Below are 19,504 nucleotides of genomic sequence, written 5' to 3'. Positions count from 1 at the left end.
GATCATCATCCATAAAAGTATGATATTCTACATTCTTATAACATGCCAGGCATGTGGATACACAGGACACTTATATTTGCTTTGAACTGCCTTAAATCCCTTCAACAGTCTTTCTCTACAACACCTATTTCTGAATACTGCAACCCCAAATTCTAACCATAGGCCTATGATGTGTTTCTCGTGTGTGCAAAGTTATTAAATATAGTGTGTTCCAATTAACCTCTTTCTGTGTCAGGCCCTTGATAATAGATCTAGGATTTGACCAACTTTTCTGTACTGTGGCAGTGGTTGTTGTGACAACACCAATTCAGAAACAGAATAATCATGGTAAATGGGCTGAATTTTACAAACGAGTACATGGGCATCAGCAATCCCTCTGTGGTTTTCACTTAATGAATAATTTGGTGCTATCGGAATGATCCAATGCTATAAATGTTCTGAGCGTGTCCTGAGGAATGTCATGCTGAGGCTTAAATGCTTGCTTTAGAGTCCTGCCATTAAACAAACAGGCAGTGCAGCCAGGATGCTATTAGCAGTTTTGTCATTCAGAAATCAAACCAGTTGCCTGGTTTAGAGTGATACCCCATTGACTAGAGTAATGCCCCATTAAGTAAGGCTGTAAATAGGCTAGGCCTCTCAGGTCAGAGCATTTGTCTGTATGAGGTCAGAGGCATTATTTTGATCTGTCTCATGATGTTCCAGCCCCGCTGTAATCTCACAAGATCAAACACACTGATGAAAAAGTCATTATTGGGGGAATTCGGTATTGTTTTTGTTGGCTTGGTTGAATTAGCTGAGATTTCTGTGAGGTCTTGCCTGCTCTGACCATCGTTGAAAATGAGTAGAAAAAGATGTTTGCATCTGGTTGTGAAATCTGATGGTTTTTTTTTTGTGTATTTCAATAATGTATATATCAAACTACAGGTGAGCCTACCTGGAAAAGAGAGAAATTAAACTGATTGAGAAAAGTACTGAGGTATGTTCACATGGACTTTGTGGGTTTTATATAGACAACCTACTCTCACACACAATCTGTAGTGTATGCAGAGTGTATTCATGAGATATGGGGCAAAATAATTTTATTTTCATTTTCTTTCTGATTGGCCGAGAGACGTTCCATGAGTTGAAATATCCCACGATATCGTTCTGGGTTTTGCCCTGTCAGCTAATAAGGAAAAACAATTTTATTTAGACAAGGTAAAATAGGTTTCAGTTGTCAGTGCCCTTTGCTCTGTGAACTTCACTGAAATACTGTAAAACGAGACTCTCTGATCAGTTGGAGCGTTTTCATTTCCCTGTTATTGAGATTACGAGTTTCGGGCAGTAACAACAATGTTGGGATGTTTTAAATTATTGGGCAATAGGCCGAATTGAATTTGACATTTCAAGTTTCAAGTTCAAGTTCAAATATCAATTTGCCATTTGCTCAAGAATGGTTGCAGGTGCATTGGAATGCTTGTGCAGATCACTCAGTCAATAAAAAAACACCACTAGTCAGCACATAACCTTTGTCATTCTTTGCAGACTGAGGGTTAACAGTCCAAGCCATCCATTATAAAGGTTTATACAACAATTTGGTTCTATGGAGCTGTTTATTTGTTTCTGATAGGCCAAGAGACGGCAAATAAATTCTTATGGTTATGGTTATGGTTGCTAGCAAACGCCTTTGTCCAAAGCGAACTTGAACTTACTTGAACTTGAAATGTCAAATGAAACTCTGGCCTATATAGCCCAATACTGAAAACAACCCACACAACATTGTTGTGACTGCGCGAAACAGGAGGCACTGACAACAGAAACCAGTCCTATTGCTATCTGTGCCAATCCTTGACAGAAAAAAAGACATATTGCATGCCAATGAACCACAATGACATCAGCAGAAAGGCTGGGTGTGTTTGAATTACTGTCCTTAGCATACCTTTCTCTCCTCAATCATATATTGTGGGTTATGTTATTCACCCCCGATATCTGAATGGGGTCCCTCAGTGAAATAGCATTCACAATATGTGTGATAATCATGCTTTGTAATTGCCATCTTTTTTCACAGCAAGATTCCTTAAATCTGTTCAGTTCAATTCAGTTCAGAATCAGATAACTTTATTAGCGCCCGAGGGGCAATTTGGTTTTCAGCCAACCCATCCATGGGGTTAAAGTTAAAAAGTGCATTAACATACCCTGTAAATGTATAATAATATAATGAATAAATAAGTAAGTAGGCCTACTGCAGAAGTCATACATTACCTGTCTACAGCCAGCCACACACCCACACACACACACACGCGCAAGAACCAGTATTGTTGTAGTTATGTGTATTCTTTTAAAACAGTCTTATCTTATATGATGTTCATTTAACAGTCGGAATGAATATATGACTGCATAGCGGTTGGTTTTATGTATTGGCACATGATACTGCCGACCTGACTGCATGAAAACCAATCCATTACTGAGTACATGATTTGGTTGACACAACATTCTCTCTGCTTTCTGAACCACCAATGTTTTCCAGAGAGAACAGAGATCTTCTAACTGGGTACCAGTGATTTTTGAGCGTATACTTTAACAATGTCGCTCAAGCTCTTCTTGTTTTTCACAGATACAGTAGTCCATTAAACCAACATATGACAGAAAATGTTAATAGACTCTCAATGAAGGCTTGATAAAATGTGATTTGTTTACAGACACCAAAGGAGTTAAGCTTCCTCAGTAAGTTTATTCTTTGGTTTGCTCGCTTAATAATGTTATCAGGGTTCTCACTGAATTTCAGTTGCGGGTCAAATACTGTGCCTAAGTACCTATGTTTGGACTATTTGAACATCTTCATTGTGTATTACACTCAGTTTTGGTTCCTCACTGTGCTTGCCTAAGTCTATGATTAATTCTTTGGTCTCAGACACATTTAATTCAAGGAAGCTGTAATCGCATCATCTGAGAAATTCCGTAAGGGCTCTACTGTGGTCAGATGGGTTGCCTTAAGAGACAACAGGGCTGAGTTGTCTGAAAACTTCACCAAGTTCTCCCGAGGTGACCTGCAGTTGTCAGTGTATAATATGAAAAGCAGGGGGGACAGCACGCAGCCCTGGGGAGAGCCTGTATTGGATTCACGACAGAGGATGTTTCCATTTAAACACAGACCTGCTTGTAAGGCCTTCTGTTTCTAAACATTTAAAACCTAGTAATAAAATCTGCTTGGGTAACTTGAAATATGAGGCTAATCATTCAATTAGAATGTGAGGCTGCATTTTGTTAGAGGCTGAACTGAAGTCAGCTAATAAAAGTTTTGCATGTGATGCAGGTTTCTTAATTAGTCTTATTTCATTAAGGTCTTTCGGAGATTTTGTTTTGGGGATGGGTATTACTGTTGATGGTTATGTCAAATGTGTAAATCTTAATCCAACCATTTCTTTCCAAAAAACTCACCAGAAGTAATCATTTAAGGGATTATTTTTTAAAATGTTCTTGGGGGTTGACATGCCCCCAGACGCCCCAAGCATTGCTGAGTTACTAACTTTTTCAGGTGGACAGGGGAATCCTTTTCATGTCTGTGCAGGGGTCCAGTGGTTCATAATCTGTCCATGCCCCAATGCGTTAAAACCTGACGATTACCAAAAGCATCCTCGGCAGCTTCAAATAGGACAGGACATGAATAAATGAAACAAAGGCAGGCAGAGGATACAGATATAGAACAGGCTTTACCCATTGGACCGTTAGGGTGTCTGTGGTGGGATGAGGCTAGGGCGGCCTTTAGAGACTGTGATCTCAAACCGCCTACTTTCACACTTCAAATACTCAGTCTAAGTTTATAGTGCAGACATTGGGAGAATACTAACCATCGAAAAGTGAGCATAAGTCAAGTTACATGTAGAACTCAATGCACACTGTGCCGACGGAATACGGCGCGTTTTAAGACCACGCTTGCGCGCTTGCAAGAATGTAATGTCGACCAGCGCAATCGGTGTGACTGCACGCCCCGTCTGATCTTGTTTTGCGAGGAGATTCCACTTGAAGACTCGAGATGCTAAGCAAAGAAGACAACGGTTGTTAAACAAAGGGATCCTGCATTTCCTTAATAATGAAAAAGGTAAATGTAGGCTATGCTACATAACTGCAAATGCTTAGTGTGACGTTATGCTTATGTGTTGTTGTGGCGTTGTTAACGTAGTTGGACAACTAGTGAACTACTGAACGCTTTTCTTTTTTGAAGCGTTCATTTTCCGATGTTAGTCTAAAATTCACACGTGATTTAATTTGTCCTCGTGAAATGTTTCTATTATTATTATTATTGTTATTATTATTATTATTATCATCATCATACGTTTACAAGACATTTTAGTGTGTGCTAAAGTTAAAGTCACGCTGCTTCGAGCTGTCAGTGGGACTTTGAGGATCCTTCTTTGGATGCAGAGTTTTATTTGGATGGACTGGCATGTGCCATAATACTTGAATAAGTACTTCACTATTATGTTACTTACACCTATAACACAGGCTATGTACGATTGTGTTTAGAATTCGTAATCTGTTTATTTTAAAAGCGCCTTGCGCACAGTTAAAAGCATAACCAACTGCATTTCCAACTGCTGAAAACAATAGAGGCAAATGGCAATGTTTGGATTTTAGAACTTGGGCGGTTTTGTTTCGCAAATGTTGGTAGTATGTTTGCATTGGTGACTTGTTGGATGTACCAGCAGTCGCCTACAAATTTGCGAGCGAGTATAGGCCTAAATAAAGGCTGGCAGCAGTGCATCCTTTTATGCGGACCAATGCCCATTTACAGTAGATGAAGAACTATGAACCAATAGACCTGCAGATCACACCATATGTTTTGTTTTCATTATAAAACTCTCTCTGTTTTTTTCTTTTGCTTGCGTTTTTGATTCCAGTGTTATGGATTGCTCCTGGTTGGGATCTTCACTATGGGTACATATTTGTTGGTCGTTTACACCTCGACTGACCCACCAGTTCCTCAGGTCAGAGTGAGTCAACATAGAGTCAGACTAACCAAATCAAAAGCCTCATCATGGAGATCTTCACCATTAACCTTGGATGGTTACAACAACATTGTTGATAATCAGGTAGGCTACTGTAAAACAACTTAGTATATTTTTATATCAGTAAAGCAGCGAGGGTAACACTTGCCAAGTAATTTTTTTTATAAAATCTGTGAAATAGTTTATGCAGAAAATGATCTCCGTTGTAGCCTAATGAAAATAGGACCTACACACTCATTTCAAAGGCATACAAGGCACAGCCGATAGCTGGGCCTCTGCTGGAGAGATTTGGCTGTGCAGATGGTTATGTGGTAAATTGCTTCAAATAATCTTGCCAACTCATAAGCTGTGTTTTTATTGTGTAGTTCACAGTATTGTAACTGATATTTTTACAATGTTACACTGTTTTAGATTCAGAGATCTTCTTCTCTGTCCAATTTATATCTAATATACTTCAAATTTGTGCATGGATTTTATAACAGGGATTGTTATTTGTGACGTTTCTTTCACTCACACTTCCTGAGGGACATACTAGTAGTGGTGCAATTTTGACTTTTACTTTACCTCTTGGTTTGTGGATGAACAGTCACATTAGTTCATCTCAGAATCTAGTTGAGGAAGTGGTAGGCTCCTCGTCTCACGTTTGTGCACAGTCATTGCCATGCAGTCACAATTGTTGGAAGGTGCATGAGCATGACACACCCTTGCATGCCGCGTTGATGACTCAATTCTCCTCACACGTCGCGCGTGCAGGTCACAGGTGAAGGTATATACCAGGCCTGTTAGCCTTCACCAGACATCCTCTTAGCATGCACAGCCGCCTGCTGCCCCCTCCGTTCATTACTCTGGGCATCGACTGAAGCACAGAGAATCGCTAAATTGATCTGGAGACCTTTCCGTCTGGGATCAATCTCCAGATGCTGGTGAAAGCAGCTTCAGTCTCCATATTCCCTCTGTCAAGAAAATGCCCTCCTGAGGGGCTGAGGATGCTTTCAGCGGTATGGGTTGGAGGGCTGACAGTTTATTAGCCATTAACTCCCACTCAGGAGTCATTCAATGCACGATGGAGAGGATCAATACAAGAACTCCACTCCTCACTCTTCACTCATTGAGCCTTTTCTAAAGGCAAAGATTCTGGTAAATATATGCTTTACTGTTGACTGTGTTTCCTGTTGTACTAAAAGGAGTACTACACAATCTTTAATGATGTATCAAAGTTGGTATATTGTATCTGTCCTTCGCCTCTGCCTCCCCTGTGTGTGTGTGTTTTTTTTCAATACACTATTTTTCTTGGCATGATATTAATTGCCATAAGTGTTTGCTCACCTGCCTTTATTCACATATGAACTTCAGTCACATTCCATTATTAATGATGTTCCTCATGTTGGACGAGGAGACTGGCTAAAAGAAACTCTTAATGTTTCAGCATTAACCAAGAGATTTTGGACATGCTCCCAACATTGTGGGAACAGTTTGGGGATGGCCCCTTCCTGTCCCAACATGGCTGTGCACCAGTCCATAAATACATGGATGACAGGGTTTGGTTTGGATGAGCTTGATTGGCCTGCAGAGTCCTGACCTCAACCCAATGGAACACCTTTGGGATGAATTAGAGACTGAGGCCCTGTTTACACTGGTTTTGCAACCAGTGATTTTTTTATCGGCTATGGCAGTATCCGGTAGTTTATTGTGCCATATAAAATTACGTTAAAGACCGAAATGGAAAAGCAATGGTTGGATATGCAAACATCCACGATGTAGAGTAGGCTATGATTGACATACATTTCTGTTTAGGTTTTAACTGAGCATGTGCATTGAGGCATTTGCATAGCTACTGTGAGGAACACCCACTGGCGTTCTTCTTCTGGGCATCTTTGCCAGTTAATCCTGGTGGTGTCCTGTAAACGTATCCTGAGAGGGGAGGTGAATTGGGTAGTCAAGCAAGCAAGAGCAGTGTGTGTGAAGTGTGTGAAATGTGTGTGAAGATCCTATTGATGATAATGGTCCAAGTTGAGGTTGTGTTCCTTTCTATGCCTCTAAGCCAGAAATAGGCATCATCGCATATTTCAGACCACAGTGAATCCAATAAACGTTGTGGTACGCAAAATCCAGGTCAAGTTAAAAGCATTATGGTAGCATAATAACAGCTACTTACAGCAACACATACTGAAGCTCTTAAAACAGCTGTCTTAATGAATCAAGAGTTCATGGTGTGCCTGCTCTATCTGCTAGAGTAACAAGGACTGTAAGAGGTGTGAGTACATCTGATGAGAAAAGCAGATCAATTGACAGACACATGCTCATGGACAATCATTAGTTATTATTAGCTTGGGTAAAGGGCAGAACAGATTGATGATGGCATGTGAAAGCAACCCATTTGTTAACTGAGCCAGAGCAGAGGAAAGCACGAGCATGGGGTTGGTGTTTTTCACACTGGGTGTTTTTCTCCCCTTGAGCAAGTCGTAAACACTGTACTTATTATCTAATAGAGTGTGTCCTTAAGACCCATGCAGGCAGGAAGGGTGACTCTTGAGCTGCATGAGTAGCTCCAGACTATATTGTGACAGTGTGAATGGTCACAAGAAGTATGTCTTCTCCTCTCAACAGGAACCCTGCTCATTAGCCTTGGGGAACTATTCCAAAGAACTATTCCAAAGAAAATGCACATTCCTTGTTTATTTGGGTTCACCCAGGCTACGTGCCCACCATACTTCCTTCAGATTTTGTATCTAAATGTTTTGTTTCATTTTGTCTTGCATCTCAAGACTATCCGTGCAGCAATAAATAGAGGAAGGAGGAGGAACACATATTGTCCTCTCCTGTGGAACCTATACAGGCCTTTCTATTGGCAGGTCGGTTTGAAAGGGGTTTGAGTTTTTTGTTGTGGCCATGGTGTGATGATCAGAGAACACTGAACCAGTTCTTGAATGACTGTCCATTACAGAAACATGACATTTTCATGAGTCAGTCTTCCTGCCACTCAAGTGTTAAGTTCATGATGGCTCTTTCTTGCTGTCATAGTGAAAATAGCTGTCAAAGCACTACTACACAATTGAACTGAAGTGCTTTTTTTACGTTTTGATTACACCCGTCCCACACCTTCTTCAAGCTTAAAAATAGTAAAAGCTAATTGACTTTTGTCAATATTCATCATGTTTTGCCTAAATTAGTATTATTTGATTAGATTCCCCCCTCTTTCTTATTTCTAATACATTTTGAGAATTTAGATTTCATTTAATTTTGCACTAAAATACAGTGCTATTCAAATGCATCATTCCAGCAATCCCCTAAACCACGGAGTTTAACCTGACATTTCATTTCATTGATAAGCACGCATAATATTACTGGGAAAGTCAATGTTGTCTATTAAGGTCTTCCATTGTTTTCAATCCCATTTATTGACTGGAGGGCAGAAACCAGGGTGTGTTTGCTTGCGTGTAAAGACATGTGGTTGGCAGTTGGACATAGCAGAATGTGATGTGCCTCTGTTCTCACCACACCTTCCTGTGCACTGTTCAGCCCCTGAGGATGCACTGCAACTCCTGCTCCCTGGTGATGAGCTCTGGGCACCTGTGGGGCAGCAAGCGGGCAGAGGAGATCGACCGCGCGGACTGCGTGATTCGCATGAACGACGCCCCGACCGAGGGCTACGAGACGGATGTGGGCCGGCGCACCAGCCTGCGGGTGGTGGCCCACTCCAGCTTGGATCAGCTGCTACGGAACCGCAACCGCCTGCTCCGGCCGGGCCAGGACTCTGTCTACGTGTTCTGGGGCCCTAGCTCCTTAATGAACCAGCAGGGACTGAGCTATAAGAAACTGCGGAACATAAAGAAAGCGTCGCCTCAGCTCAAGATGTACACCGTCTCCCAGCAGAAGATGCAGCAGCTGGACAGACTCTTTAAAGATGAGACGGGGATGGACAGGTGAGAGAGTATTGTGTTTTTATTGTCTGCTGATAGTTTACACCCTGAGGTCTGTAATGACAAAGGTCCAGCTAATGGCAGCAGTTAATGGCAGTATTTCAACATACTGTATTGGTAATAGACTAGTTGCGCGAAAGGCTCTCGGTGAGCTTGCTTGTTTCCTGAGGAGCCAGGTGTGTTTGAACCTGCCACTATTCTAACGCAATTAGTGTCTACACGTCCTTCTTTATTGTGATATACTGATTCACTAGGTGCAACACCCAACCGGGTCCATGTAGACACTAATACATTCAGAATAGCGGCGAGTTCAAGCACACCTGGCTCCTTAGGAAATAAACAAGCTGACCGAGAGCCTTTTTGTGAAATTAGTCAATTAGAAGAAAGGGGGATTTGTGTAATGTTGGATGCAAAGTTTGCATTTCATATTTTGACACACATGATCAGCGATCTGTGATCAGTAGCAATTAGTTGTTGAAGTATACATTCCTGACAGACTTAATAGAAAATATAAAGAACTGGCCACACAAACGCAGTCTTTCGTACTTTGGTATTGTGGTCCTTAAACTGTTAAAATATATAATCTGGACAGACTATAGGTGAAAGCTCTAACTAATGAATCCAGATTCTATTACATTAGATTGCGCAAAATCAAGTTGTCTTAAAGACTTTATTCTGGCACCCCACTGCCACTGCTGTAGTGTGGTAGGTGTTCATTAGAGCATTAGGGGGTAGGGTCACAGTGTGTATTTTAAGACATGTATTAGCATGGAGTTTCAAACGTGAGCTGGCTGGTTAAAGGTCAGAATAGGTCTCCTCACTGCAGAAACATGAAGAGTTTAGAGAAGAGTTCTGCCGATGGGTGTCCTTCATTTAATTGTAGAAAAAACAATAATGTGGTATTACCATGGGCAAACTCCCATCCAAATACCAACCATCTTTTGGGTATGCTCAGTTTGGTATGGCTGCAATTTAAGCAAAGTTAAGCAAAGTTGGCCCCACCTGATACTTTGATGGGAGACTGCCTGCATGGGAACCAGTAAGGTGCCTTAACATAAATTATGTGAACAAGAAGATTCAAGTTGGTGGAACTTTTGTCTAAAGTTAAGTTGAGAAATATAAAACAAATCTATTGCATCCAGATTTGTTTCTACAGTGCAGTTGATTCCCCTTAGTCGAGCTAGACTCCACATTGACTGATGCACCTCCTGCCTACCCTGGCACTGTAATCCAATGCTGTAACCTAGAATAGAAATGAACGGATGTGTCCTCTTAAGTGAACTTTTTCTGTTGTTTTTTTCCCACCCTGCAGACGAATGTCTCAATCCTGGCTAAGTACAGGATGGTTCACCATGGTTCTGGCCATTGAGCTTTGTAACAGGATTGACGTTTATGGAATGGCGTCACCTGATTTTTGTCAGTAAGTCTTTCTTGAATTAAGTACTGCATTTCATTCCCTCAGCATCTCAGATTTCAGACCTCCATACCAATTCTGATAATGCTGAATTAGATGCGGCAGTGCAGGGCTATTTTAATAGCGCTGCATTGCTATCAGTAATTCAGTATGTTACCTATGTCTGTAAATATACATACACCCAGCTACACTTTCATACATTTATATTCTGTTTATTTTTCTTTGTTTATTTATTTACTGGCACCTGCTGGGTTCAACACATGCAGCTGATGGTCTCTCAGTGGGGGTGGGGCGAGAGCCCTCTTATGGTGCCTTCATGAGCAACTGGGAAGTGGGAGGATTCTAGAGTTCAGGGGGTGCACATCACACCTGAAGTGGGAACTTCCCAGTTTGATGTGGGGGCTTTGGGAGAACTCCCAGGAGAATCATCATCAGTCATTGACGCAGCGTCTCGTGACCAATATGAAGGGGAACTCAGGGTTCTACCAAAGATCCTTCATTACTGACAAGATAGAGCAACTTAATGCATCTGGAAGCAAAATTCGAACAGCTCTTGTCTGCTTAAAGAGACGTGTCGCAAAGACGTCATTGTAGGATATCGATCGGCAACCAGTTCAGTTAAAATGTAACGTTTGTGAAAACAGAATGCGGAAATGGTCGAACGTTTGCGCCTCTCGCTCCGCTTTGGCCCTCTCTGGTTCTACTCAGGCCTGTTTAGCCTAGTATACAAGTCTTAGTGTGGCTCCATGGCAAGCGGGTTGTTTTGTTTGTGTATTTTGCTTAGCTCACTAAGCAATTACAGACACCAGGGCTTGACCTACAGTATTGTGCCCGTGGAGCACCTGGTAGAACAGCTCCTGGGAGCACAAGGTCGTCTGTGAGAGAGAAAGCAAGCCTCACCTTCACTGAGGGGTCTGTCAGGTGCCAATTAAGTTTGTTTGTTTGGCTTTGTGGTTTGCAACCACACACACACACACACACACACACACACACACACATTTCTTGTACAGTAAGTGCCCATATTTTCATTTCTTGTAAGTGCTCCATATTTTGATAGAATTGGTAGGGTTAGCAGGACTGTAACAAGTGTTACTTCAGTAACATGTACGCTAGTTATATCAACTAGGTTGTGGACAGAATGTTGTAGATCAATATCTCTGACTCTCAAAGCCGAAGCCTATTTATTTCCATTTTTAGTAGATGTCATATTAGGAATGGAAGTTGAAAATGAATACGCTCTTGTATTCCATGCATAGGGAATGAATACACTCTTGTATTTAGTATTCAAAACCAGGGTTACAAAACGTTGGTGGTTTATAACATTGGTGGGACGTTATTACAGTGGTGAGTGCTAAAATGCAAATAAGAATCATTGTATAACACATAAATAAAGAGTTCCCAATCAGGACAGCACCTGTTCTCAGTTGCACAAAATATACTACCCCACACACAAACTATAAAACCAAAATAGATCAGATGAAATACACGATAATAGTTTGTGCGTCAGCAGCACGTGAGATCATCAGAGAGAAAACTTCAAAGAGACAGAGAGAGATTGAGAGAGATTGAGAGAGAGAGAGAGAGAGAGAGAGAGAGAGAGAGAGGCCTCCAACTGGCAGAAACAGAGAATGTCCCACTTCAGAAGGGTCAAAGACCTCTTTTATATTCTTATCTTACTTTTTTTTGGCACAGGAGTCCCAACCAGCCTGTCTCCTACCACTACTACGGATTCTCCAGGGTCTCAGAGTGCGCCATGTATCTGACCCATGAGCACGGCGAGCGCGGAGGTCACCATCGCTTCATCACCGAGAAACTGGTGTTTGCCGACTGGGCTCGAACTTTCGACATCCACTTCCACCAGCCCGACTGGACTCCCGTGCTGCCCGCACAGAACGGCACGACTTCCCCAGTCACCCTGACAGGGTCCTGACTCCTGTTTGGAGTGTCCAGTAGTGTGTGAACACGAGGACACTGTGAAAGGAAAAAAAAACACCTGGACAGAAGATTGAGTTTCTCACTGCACTGTTCTCGCTGTCGGAGTAGCAGGATGGAGCAGACAGACAGATCTGAATCCAATTACTGCAGCGGAGGAGTCTGCTGTGGGAGGTCTGTGAGATCGACAGTGTTGGAGCAGCCAAGGCCAAGGCACGGTCAGCTGTGACGAGCTACAGGTTCACTCAGGCTATCACAGTGAAAGAAAGTGAAAGTTTGTATTGTTTTCACTCTTCACTTCAGGGCCACAGTGATGCTGCTTCGTGAATGGAAATGGAAAGGAATGTTATTGAGGAAGTTGCTGGCTCAGATCTGTGTTTTTGGGCAACAGCAAACAATACGATGATTAGTGGCCAAAAACATAACACATTGTTGCTATACATGATTGTGACCGCTGCACTAGCAATTATAAAGACCGGGCTGCACGAAACCTGGCAGGAATGTAGCCCCACAAGGATGACACGGAATCATTGTTTTTGTTATGATCCGTTGCCCGGCCACCCACCGCATCGGACTCCAAAAGGAGGGAAGGGCGGACACAGTTTTCTGTGAAAGCTGATGACCAAAGTTTTTTTGTATGTTGGTCTCAACATACTTATCATTTTTACACATGCATGCGTGTGCACACACATACACACACACACACACATAGATGCACGGACACATACACATACAGTACACACACTGTGGACAAATGTGGACACAGAGATGTGTTAAAAACAGCACATTGTGCACTCACACACTTACACACTCACACCATTACCCCCCAAGCACATGGTAGAAAAAGAGAATGTAGAAAAGGATTTGTCGGTGACCGATTACCAGTAATCATGAAACCTTCAACTAGTTCTATAATAATCACCTAATAAAACTTGCCTAAAGAGATTACACATTACACTTTAAAAAAAACCACGGTGTTGGCCCCAGCCGTGGCGCGACCCGGGTTCGATTCCCGCCCCGTGGTCCCTTCCGGATCCCACCCCAGTTCTCTCTCCCTCTCGCTTCCTGTCATACTCTCTACTGTCCTGTCCAATTAAAGGCATAAAAAGCCCCATAAAAATAATCTTAAAAAAAAAAAAAAAAAAAACACGGTGTTATCACTAAAGAAGAAATACAGTTGAAAGTTTGAAAAAATAACAGCCTTTCTCTTAACTGTGAAAATAAGGATGAGAACAGAAGCCTATTAGCAGAAGGCAACAAGATATCCTCTTAGACTTGAGTTAAGACTGCATACTGTGGTGCATGCGGCATTGCATTGCTTTGCTTTGCTGCATGATTTAACAAACCGCACCAAGCATACTAGAAGCGATAGACCCCAAAATAAACTGTGAATGTCCTTGTGCGACTAGCAACATTACTGTAAAGTGGCAAAGGTATGGCACAGAGAGGAAGGAGAGAGTACTCATTCATCAAGGCCTTGATATGTTGTGGAATGTTAAAACCCAAATTTGTACTTACATTTCTTAATTCAATAGATAATTATTTAAGGTCAGGTGCATTGCCTCCTGAAAACAATGTTCATGTAACATGTGCCTGTGTGCTGTCTGTTGTTACCAAGTTTGCAAAGAAGTGGACTACTATAGTAGGTGGATAACAGTATCCAGGATAAAATTGTGTACTAAGTAACACACCATAGCTCATCATTTTAAGCCATACCTCAATTTCTCTAACTCTGCTTCTGTTAAATTGTTTGTGCTTTTAGATATTTGGAGATATTTAGGTCACATTGTTCTTTGATTTCACTGATCTGAAAGATGTATTTAAATTAGAACTAGAGAAACTTGTCATTTTGAATATGATATTGAGAAACAGGGAGACCTGATTCTGCCGACTCTTCATTAAACTTAAATGGGTATAGAGAGAACTGCCTGGTGCCTGGCACCACAACACATGCTCTGATGAAGACATTTTGTATGAGTAAGCCCTCCTAAATTAAAGGCTTTTTAAAAAGCAGTGTGCCTTTGGATTATTTTGGTTAGACACAGCCTATACTCCTCTATGAAGCTATCCAAAAGACGCACCCGGATTGTTGGTCTGATTGGTTGAAGGACTATCAGAGTCATTTGAACTATATGCCTTTTGCACAGTAGAAATAAAGCGCAGACTAATGTTGAATCATAAAAGATTGAGCTTAGTATGGTGATAACCAGACTAGGCTTCACTCAGTTTCTTGAATTTGTTATTTATTTTTATTTTTAAAAAAAGGCCACACTTTGCATACAAATGTGTTATTGCACGCATTGGAGCACACAGAGGAACGCATAACACGTTTGTATGCAAAGTGCGGTCCTTTTCTTCTTTCATGTTCCTCTGAGTTGCAGCATCATGATCTCACCTGACCAGGGGCCGGTTTCACTAAGGTAGTTTAGACTGGTCTATGGCTTAGATAGGTCTTATGTTTCTTTATAGATCAGTCTAATGCAAGTAAGCCAGTTTCACAAAAGTTAAGACTATCTAATTTTAGACTTAAAAAAATAGACACCTCACCCCCAGGCTAACGTGGGTCTAAAGGGCTATATCACCATGATAACAACAGAAAAGGTGCTAAATTACGTCAGCTTATCCATTTGAAACCAGGCTAGCATGGCTAGCTAATGTAGGGCTTCAGTCCTATGAGTCAACAGCGTCTGCTTTAAACTAACCTGGCTAGATTAAGGCAACAATGTATGTTCCTGTCTACTAATAAAATCGTAGTGCACACATTAAAAGAGCATGCGGACTGGTAGGTTGGTGGAAGTAACGTAGCTTCCTAGCCAGCTAACGTTACGATAGGTAAAGTGGGATAGAACATGGGTAGGACAAGACGGGAGCAAAATATGTATCTGTTACGTTAGCCAGCAACGAGTCTTTATACGTGTTAAACTCCTCCAAAATGCACAGTTTCTTTGAGTGAGTAAAAGCTACGTGGTTAGTGTCTACTCGGTCGGCCATGTTTTTTGTTTTGAAAAGAGTCTTAAAATACCCAGATTACCCACAATTCTTTGCATCTAGTCCTACTTAGGATAGTCGGTGTCTTAACTGCTTTGTACAACACTATTATTTAGACGTCTATGCTAAGTCTGACTATACCCTTAGTCTAAGTTATAGTCACAGTCTATCTTAGTGAAACCGGCCCCAGATCTTACTATTGAAAGCAGCTGACTTTGCGATGCTTCTGGCTCCAATCCGGCACGAATACACATGAGATCATCAGAGAGCGAACTTCAGAGAGGCCTAGTGAGATAGGGAGTGAGAGGCCAGGCCTCGAACACACAGAAACAAAGGATGTCCCACTTCAGAAGTGTCAAAGACATCTTTATGTTCTTCTCTTACTTTGGCAGAGGGATTAGATGGAGAAAAAAATCGGGTGATGCATAAAGGAATCATTGTATACCACTTCCATGAAATGTAATGAAATCTTGCTTAGGGAATGAGTTCCCATCCTGACAGTAAGCATGATTTTGATTCATGCAAAAGGATTCTCAATGGAATACTAATGTGCTGTCATTCACCTTCGCCTCTCTCCTTTCCGCAAATGCCATGCTGAGTGCATTTATTCTCCCCTGAGTACAATTGCATCTGCTCTACAGTGCCTTTATAAATGCACAGTTACCAGTGGGACATTTTCGATTTTAAGGCTTCAAAGGTCAGAGAGGTTGATAGCGGACTGGTGTCTGAGTCCTTTTCCACAGCTCCCTTGCTAGCAGACCACCCAAGGGTGGCACTGTGATTAATTCTGACCCTCCCACATGAAAGTGAGAGAAAAGACGTGAGCCTGATGGACTTATTTCCGGGTAGGAGGCCTCTCCTTGACTGTCTCTGTTGATTCGTCCAAAGGGCCTGGCACCCAAATGGGAGTTGAACATTTCATTGAAACACCAGCTGCTCCACGCTCTGTGTTTTCATTTTGCTCCAAATTCAAGAGCGAGGTCAGTCGGAAGGTTCAGTGGATAGAACCCAGATGGTTTAATGAAATACATTATTTATAAAAGAAGTCAGCAATCATTATCCCTCAGGTATCCATGCTGGGAACAGACTCTAGAGTAGAATGTCCTGGCAGGAAACTGTTGCTTGACCATTAGAACAGAACACAGAAGCACTTACTGCCTGTGTTGTGCACTGGGCACTTAAAGAGTAGGCCTATAACAGTTATTTGGTCTTCTGTGTTGGTGAGTGAAGTGAAAAGATTGGCCTTCCATTTGAACAACATTTAGCAGGATCCTTATGTGACAGCATGGCCTCATTGACAACAGAGCAAATCCCAAACGTGCTGAATATTTGTATGGGTATTCCCATACTCTAACTACCAGCATAGTTAATTGATTGTAAATTGAACTTAAAGCAACACCATGTAAGTTCTGCTCTCGGGGTCCCCCTACAGTTGGGAAACGGTAATTTCTTCTAATTTCTTCTACTTATGTCGTAAAATCTGTCACGGTTACACCAGAAGCAAGTTAGACATAGCGTACAATATAGGCTAGACATATTGAGGCTGCACATTAAATGATGTGGTACTACGATACCAGTTATGTGATACATTTGTAAAACGAGGCTTTCAGCTCATGTCTGTGCACGTTCTCGGTATTGGGATAATGTTGGTGATTGATGGTCTTATTAGAATTACTTATTAGAAAAAAAAAACGATTAGCCTACGATATTTATGAGCAATAGCGTAGCCTAATCTAGGGTGGTCATTTTTAGTGTCTACATAAAAAAAATCGATGGTCACCAGATATTGTAGGCCTATGGTATTCACGTCCATTGGCATATATTTGCACGCCCAAAATGTTTTGAGAGGCAGAGCTCTTATGATGACAGAATCTTACACGTGATAACTTTGTTTTTCAAGATAATTGTTTGGTCAGTAGCCTATAGGTGGTAGATTTACACGTTGAGCTATAACTAGCATAACCAGCTCCCGTGCAGTTTGGTTGGCAGCATGATGACACTAGATGACAGAGCTAGGATACATGTGCTTTTGTTGACAAGCCGAATTCTGCAGGAGGAGTTCTCACCTCTTGGGCAAACTCGGACTGCATGCGTTGCGTGTAAAATGTAGGCTATATTCCAGGTAGCCTAGCCTATAGCATAGCCTACATTTCAGCATATCGTCATATGAATATAATTTCGTGGGTTTTATTTTTTTTCAAACGCCAAAAGATCACGTAGGCCTAGCTCATGTTCATAAGGCAACTGTCTATTCAACGCTCGCACGGAATTTGAGGAAGTGGTGGGGGAAGTGTAGCCTATGCCGTAAAGCAGTCGAATTTTGTAGTTCTTTGGTTCGTACCGGTTCGTACCCGAACCCCAAAAACTCCATGGTGTTGCTTTAAATTGATTACCGGCATATGTATTGTACAATAGTAAATTAAATATTAAAAACAGGGATACAAATGACATGTGTTTCCGTTAAGTTTCAGAGTTGTGAATGTAAGTTGAGTACAAGACAAATATAAACAGCCAGCAGCTACAGCCATGGTTATCATAGGTCATGTCCTCTGTATTATTTCAAGTTTCATTTCATTTATTATTCCTTGAAGGTATTCATATTTGGTTATTCAGTCAATGTTCCTGAGTCTGATTGACCCACCACATTATTAGGCTTTTAAATAAAAACAGCCATAACAATATGTGAAAATTCTTAGAGGGATGGGTTGGGTTGGAGTGATTTTACCCTAGGGTCTTTTGCACCATGACCTCCAGCCAAACACTCCCCCAGAAGCTTTTTTTCCTTTGGTCAAACAGTTTATAGAGGAGTCTATTGAAATAACGCTTGCCTGATAGGACCATAGGGTGAAATTACTCCAAACCACCCCTTCAACAGATGGACCACACCTGTCGGCTGTTGTGCAATGGACCACAACCTCTGCGATCTGCAAGATATCCGACTCTGGCACCAAGTGCCCTCTGCTATCAGGTTCTGACTTTCTAATCATGTGTGACACAGTTGGCACCAGTGGATTCAACACTTAAGGCTCATTCCAAAACTGGCCTAAAAAGTTGACGTAGCCTATACATAGCATACACTTAGGCCTGTATGTGATGCAAAGAAATGCTAGTAATTCCTACAAGTCTATAGGTTGGGTTCACTTCATTATGATTTAACTGAATCCAAAGCGTGCAATTGAGAATTGTGCTGTTCAGTTACACTTGACGTGACCTCAAGTGTATATATTAAACTCAAGCCCTTGCCATGAGCATGGCTTCTCACATCATGGAAACCCTGAAAGCCATGCAGTGACTGCTAAAAAGTTAGTTTGATTGTACAATGTTATATTCAGTAGATGATACCATGTTAGCCTTTGGTGATGTGCAGTTGCCTTACATCACTGAATACTTTATATTAGATCAAAAGAGTTGCATGAAATCCAATCGCTCTGCACTTTTAATCCAAACCCTCTGAAAGGTTCCAAAAATGATGAGGAAGTTGTTATGGAAACACCCACAATCTTACAGCTTGTTTGAACTGGTGAGAACTCTCGAGATTCAGAACATTTGTTGCATGAGCTCTTTTTCATAAGCCTCTGTGGCTATGCAATTTTCAAGTCTGTTCATTATTTACAATCGTATATTTACATAATGTATACAGTTCATGCATATTTCCCACGTTAGTACACTCATGTCAGTATATCTTGTCTGCCTTAACACACAATTAACAGCTAGTGATGGCGGTGGATATATTTCAGTTTGTTGAGCTGTTTGAATATTTTATACAGCCTTGTGAGCCTGTGAGGGATGACAGGCAACCAAGGAGAAGGGGATCAGGCTGCACAATGCACAAGAACTCCTCAGAGATGAGTACTTGCTAAGAGGACCGACAGATTGCGTGGTCCAGGAAGCAAATATGATATTTACTATATATATATATATATATATATATATACAGTATATACATACACACACACACACACACATATATATATATATATATATATATATATACCTCTATCTCTATTTCTACTGTATCTCTATATATATTTTTTCAATATGGCCAAAAGTTTTGATAGTGACACAAATGTTGCTGTTTCAGTGTTTTTTGATAGTTTTCAGATATGGTGAAGAGTAATTATTATCATTGTATTGGCATCAAAGGATTTGATTGACAAATACATCAAATTCATGCAAAGAGCCAATATTTACACCGCTGCGCTGACCCTTCTTTTTCATAACTTCAGCAATTCTCTCTGGCACGCTGAATAGCTGCTTGCCTTATA

At 41.3% G+C, this 19,504-nt stretch overlaps 1 protein-coding gene across 1 annotated transcript; it reads left to right on the top strand.

The window, feature by feature from the left end:
* The first annotated feature begins 3,760 nt into the window (after positions 1–3,760).
* Positions 3,761–14,252, top strand: LOC134102777 (alpha-N-acetylgalactosaminide alpha-2,6-sialyltransferase 5-like). The gene is made up of 5 exons (XM_062557008.1): positions 3,761–4,078; positions 4,878–5,069; positions 8,505–8,908; positions 10,218–10,325; positions 12,012–14,252. Exons 1-5 carry the CDS (start codon positions 4,070–4,072, stop codon positions 12,247–12,249), a joined length of 951 nt encoding a protein of 316 aa, XP_062412992.1. The 5' UTR covers positions 3,761–4,069; the 3' UTR covers positions 12,250–14,252.
* The last annotated feature ends 5,252 nt before the right edge of the window (positions 14,253–19,504 follow it).

Source organism: Sardina pilchardus, chromosome 15, assembly GCF_963854185.1.
Source record: "Sardina pilchardus chromosome 15, fSarPil1.1, whole genome shotgun sequence".
Classification (NCBI taxonomy): Eukaryota; Metazoa; Chordata; class Actinopteri; order Clupeiformes; family Clupeidae; genus Sardina; species Sardina pilchardus.
Note: the sequence above shows the minus strand (reverse complement) of the source record. Positions and strands in the feature narration are given on the sequence as shown.

Bases quoted from the DNA above. Each gene is read 5' to 3' on its own strand.
- LOC134102777 (XM_062557008.1), top strand. The intron at 5,070-8,504 runs GTAGGCTACTGT...TGCACTGTTCAG, and splicing joins ACAACATTGTTGATAATCAG to CCCCTGAGGATGCACTGCAA. The intron at 10,326-12,011 runs GTAAGTCTTTCT...TTTTTGGCACAG, and splicing joins GCGTCACCTGATTTTTGTCA to GAGTCCCAACCAGCCTGTCT.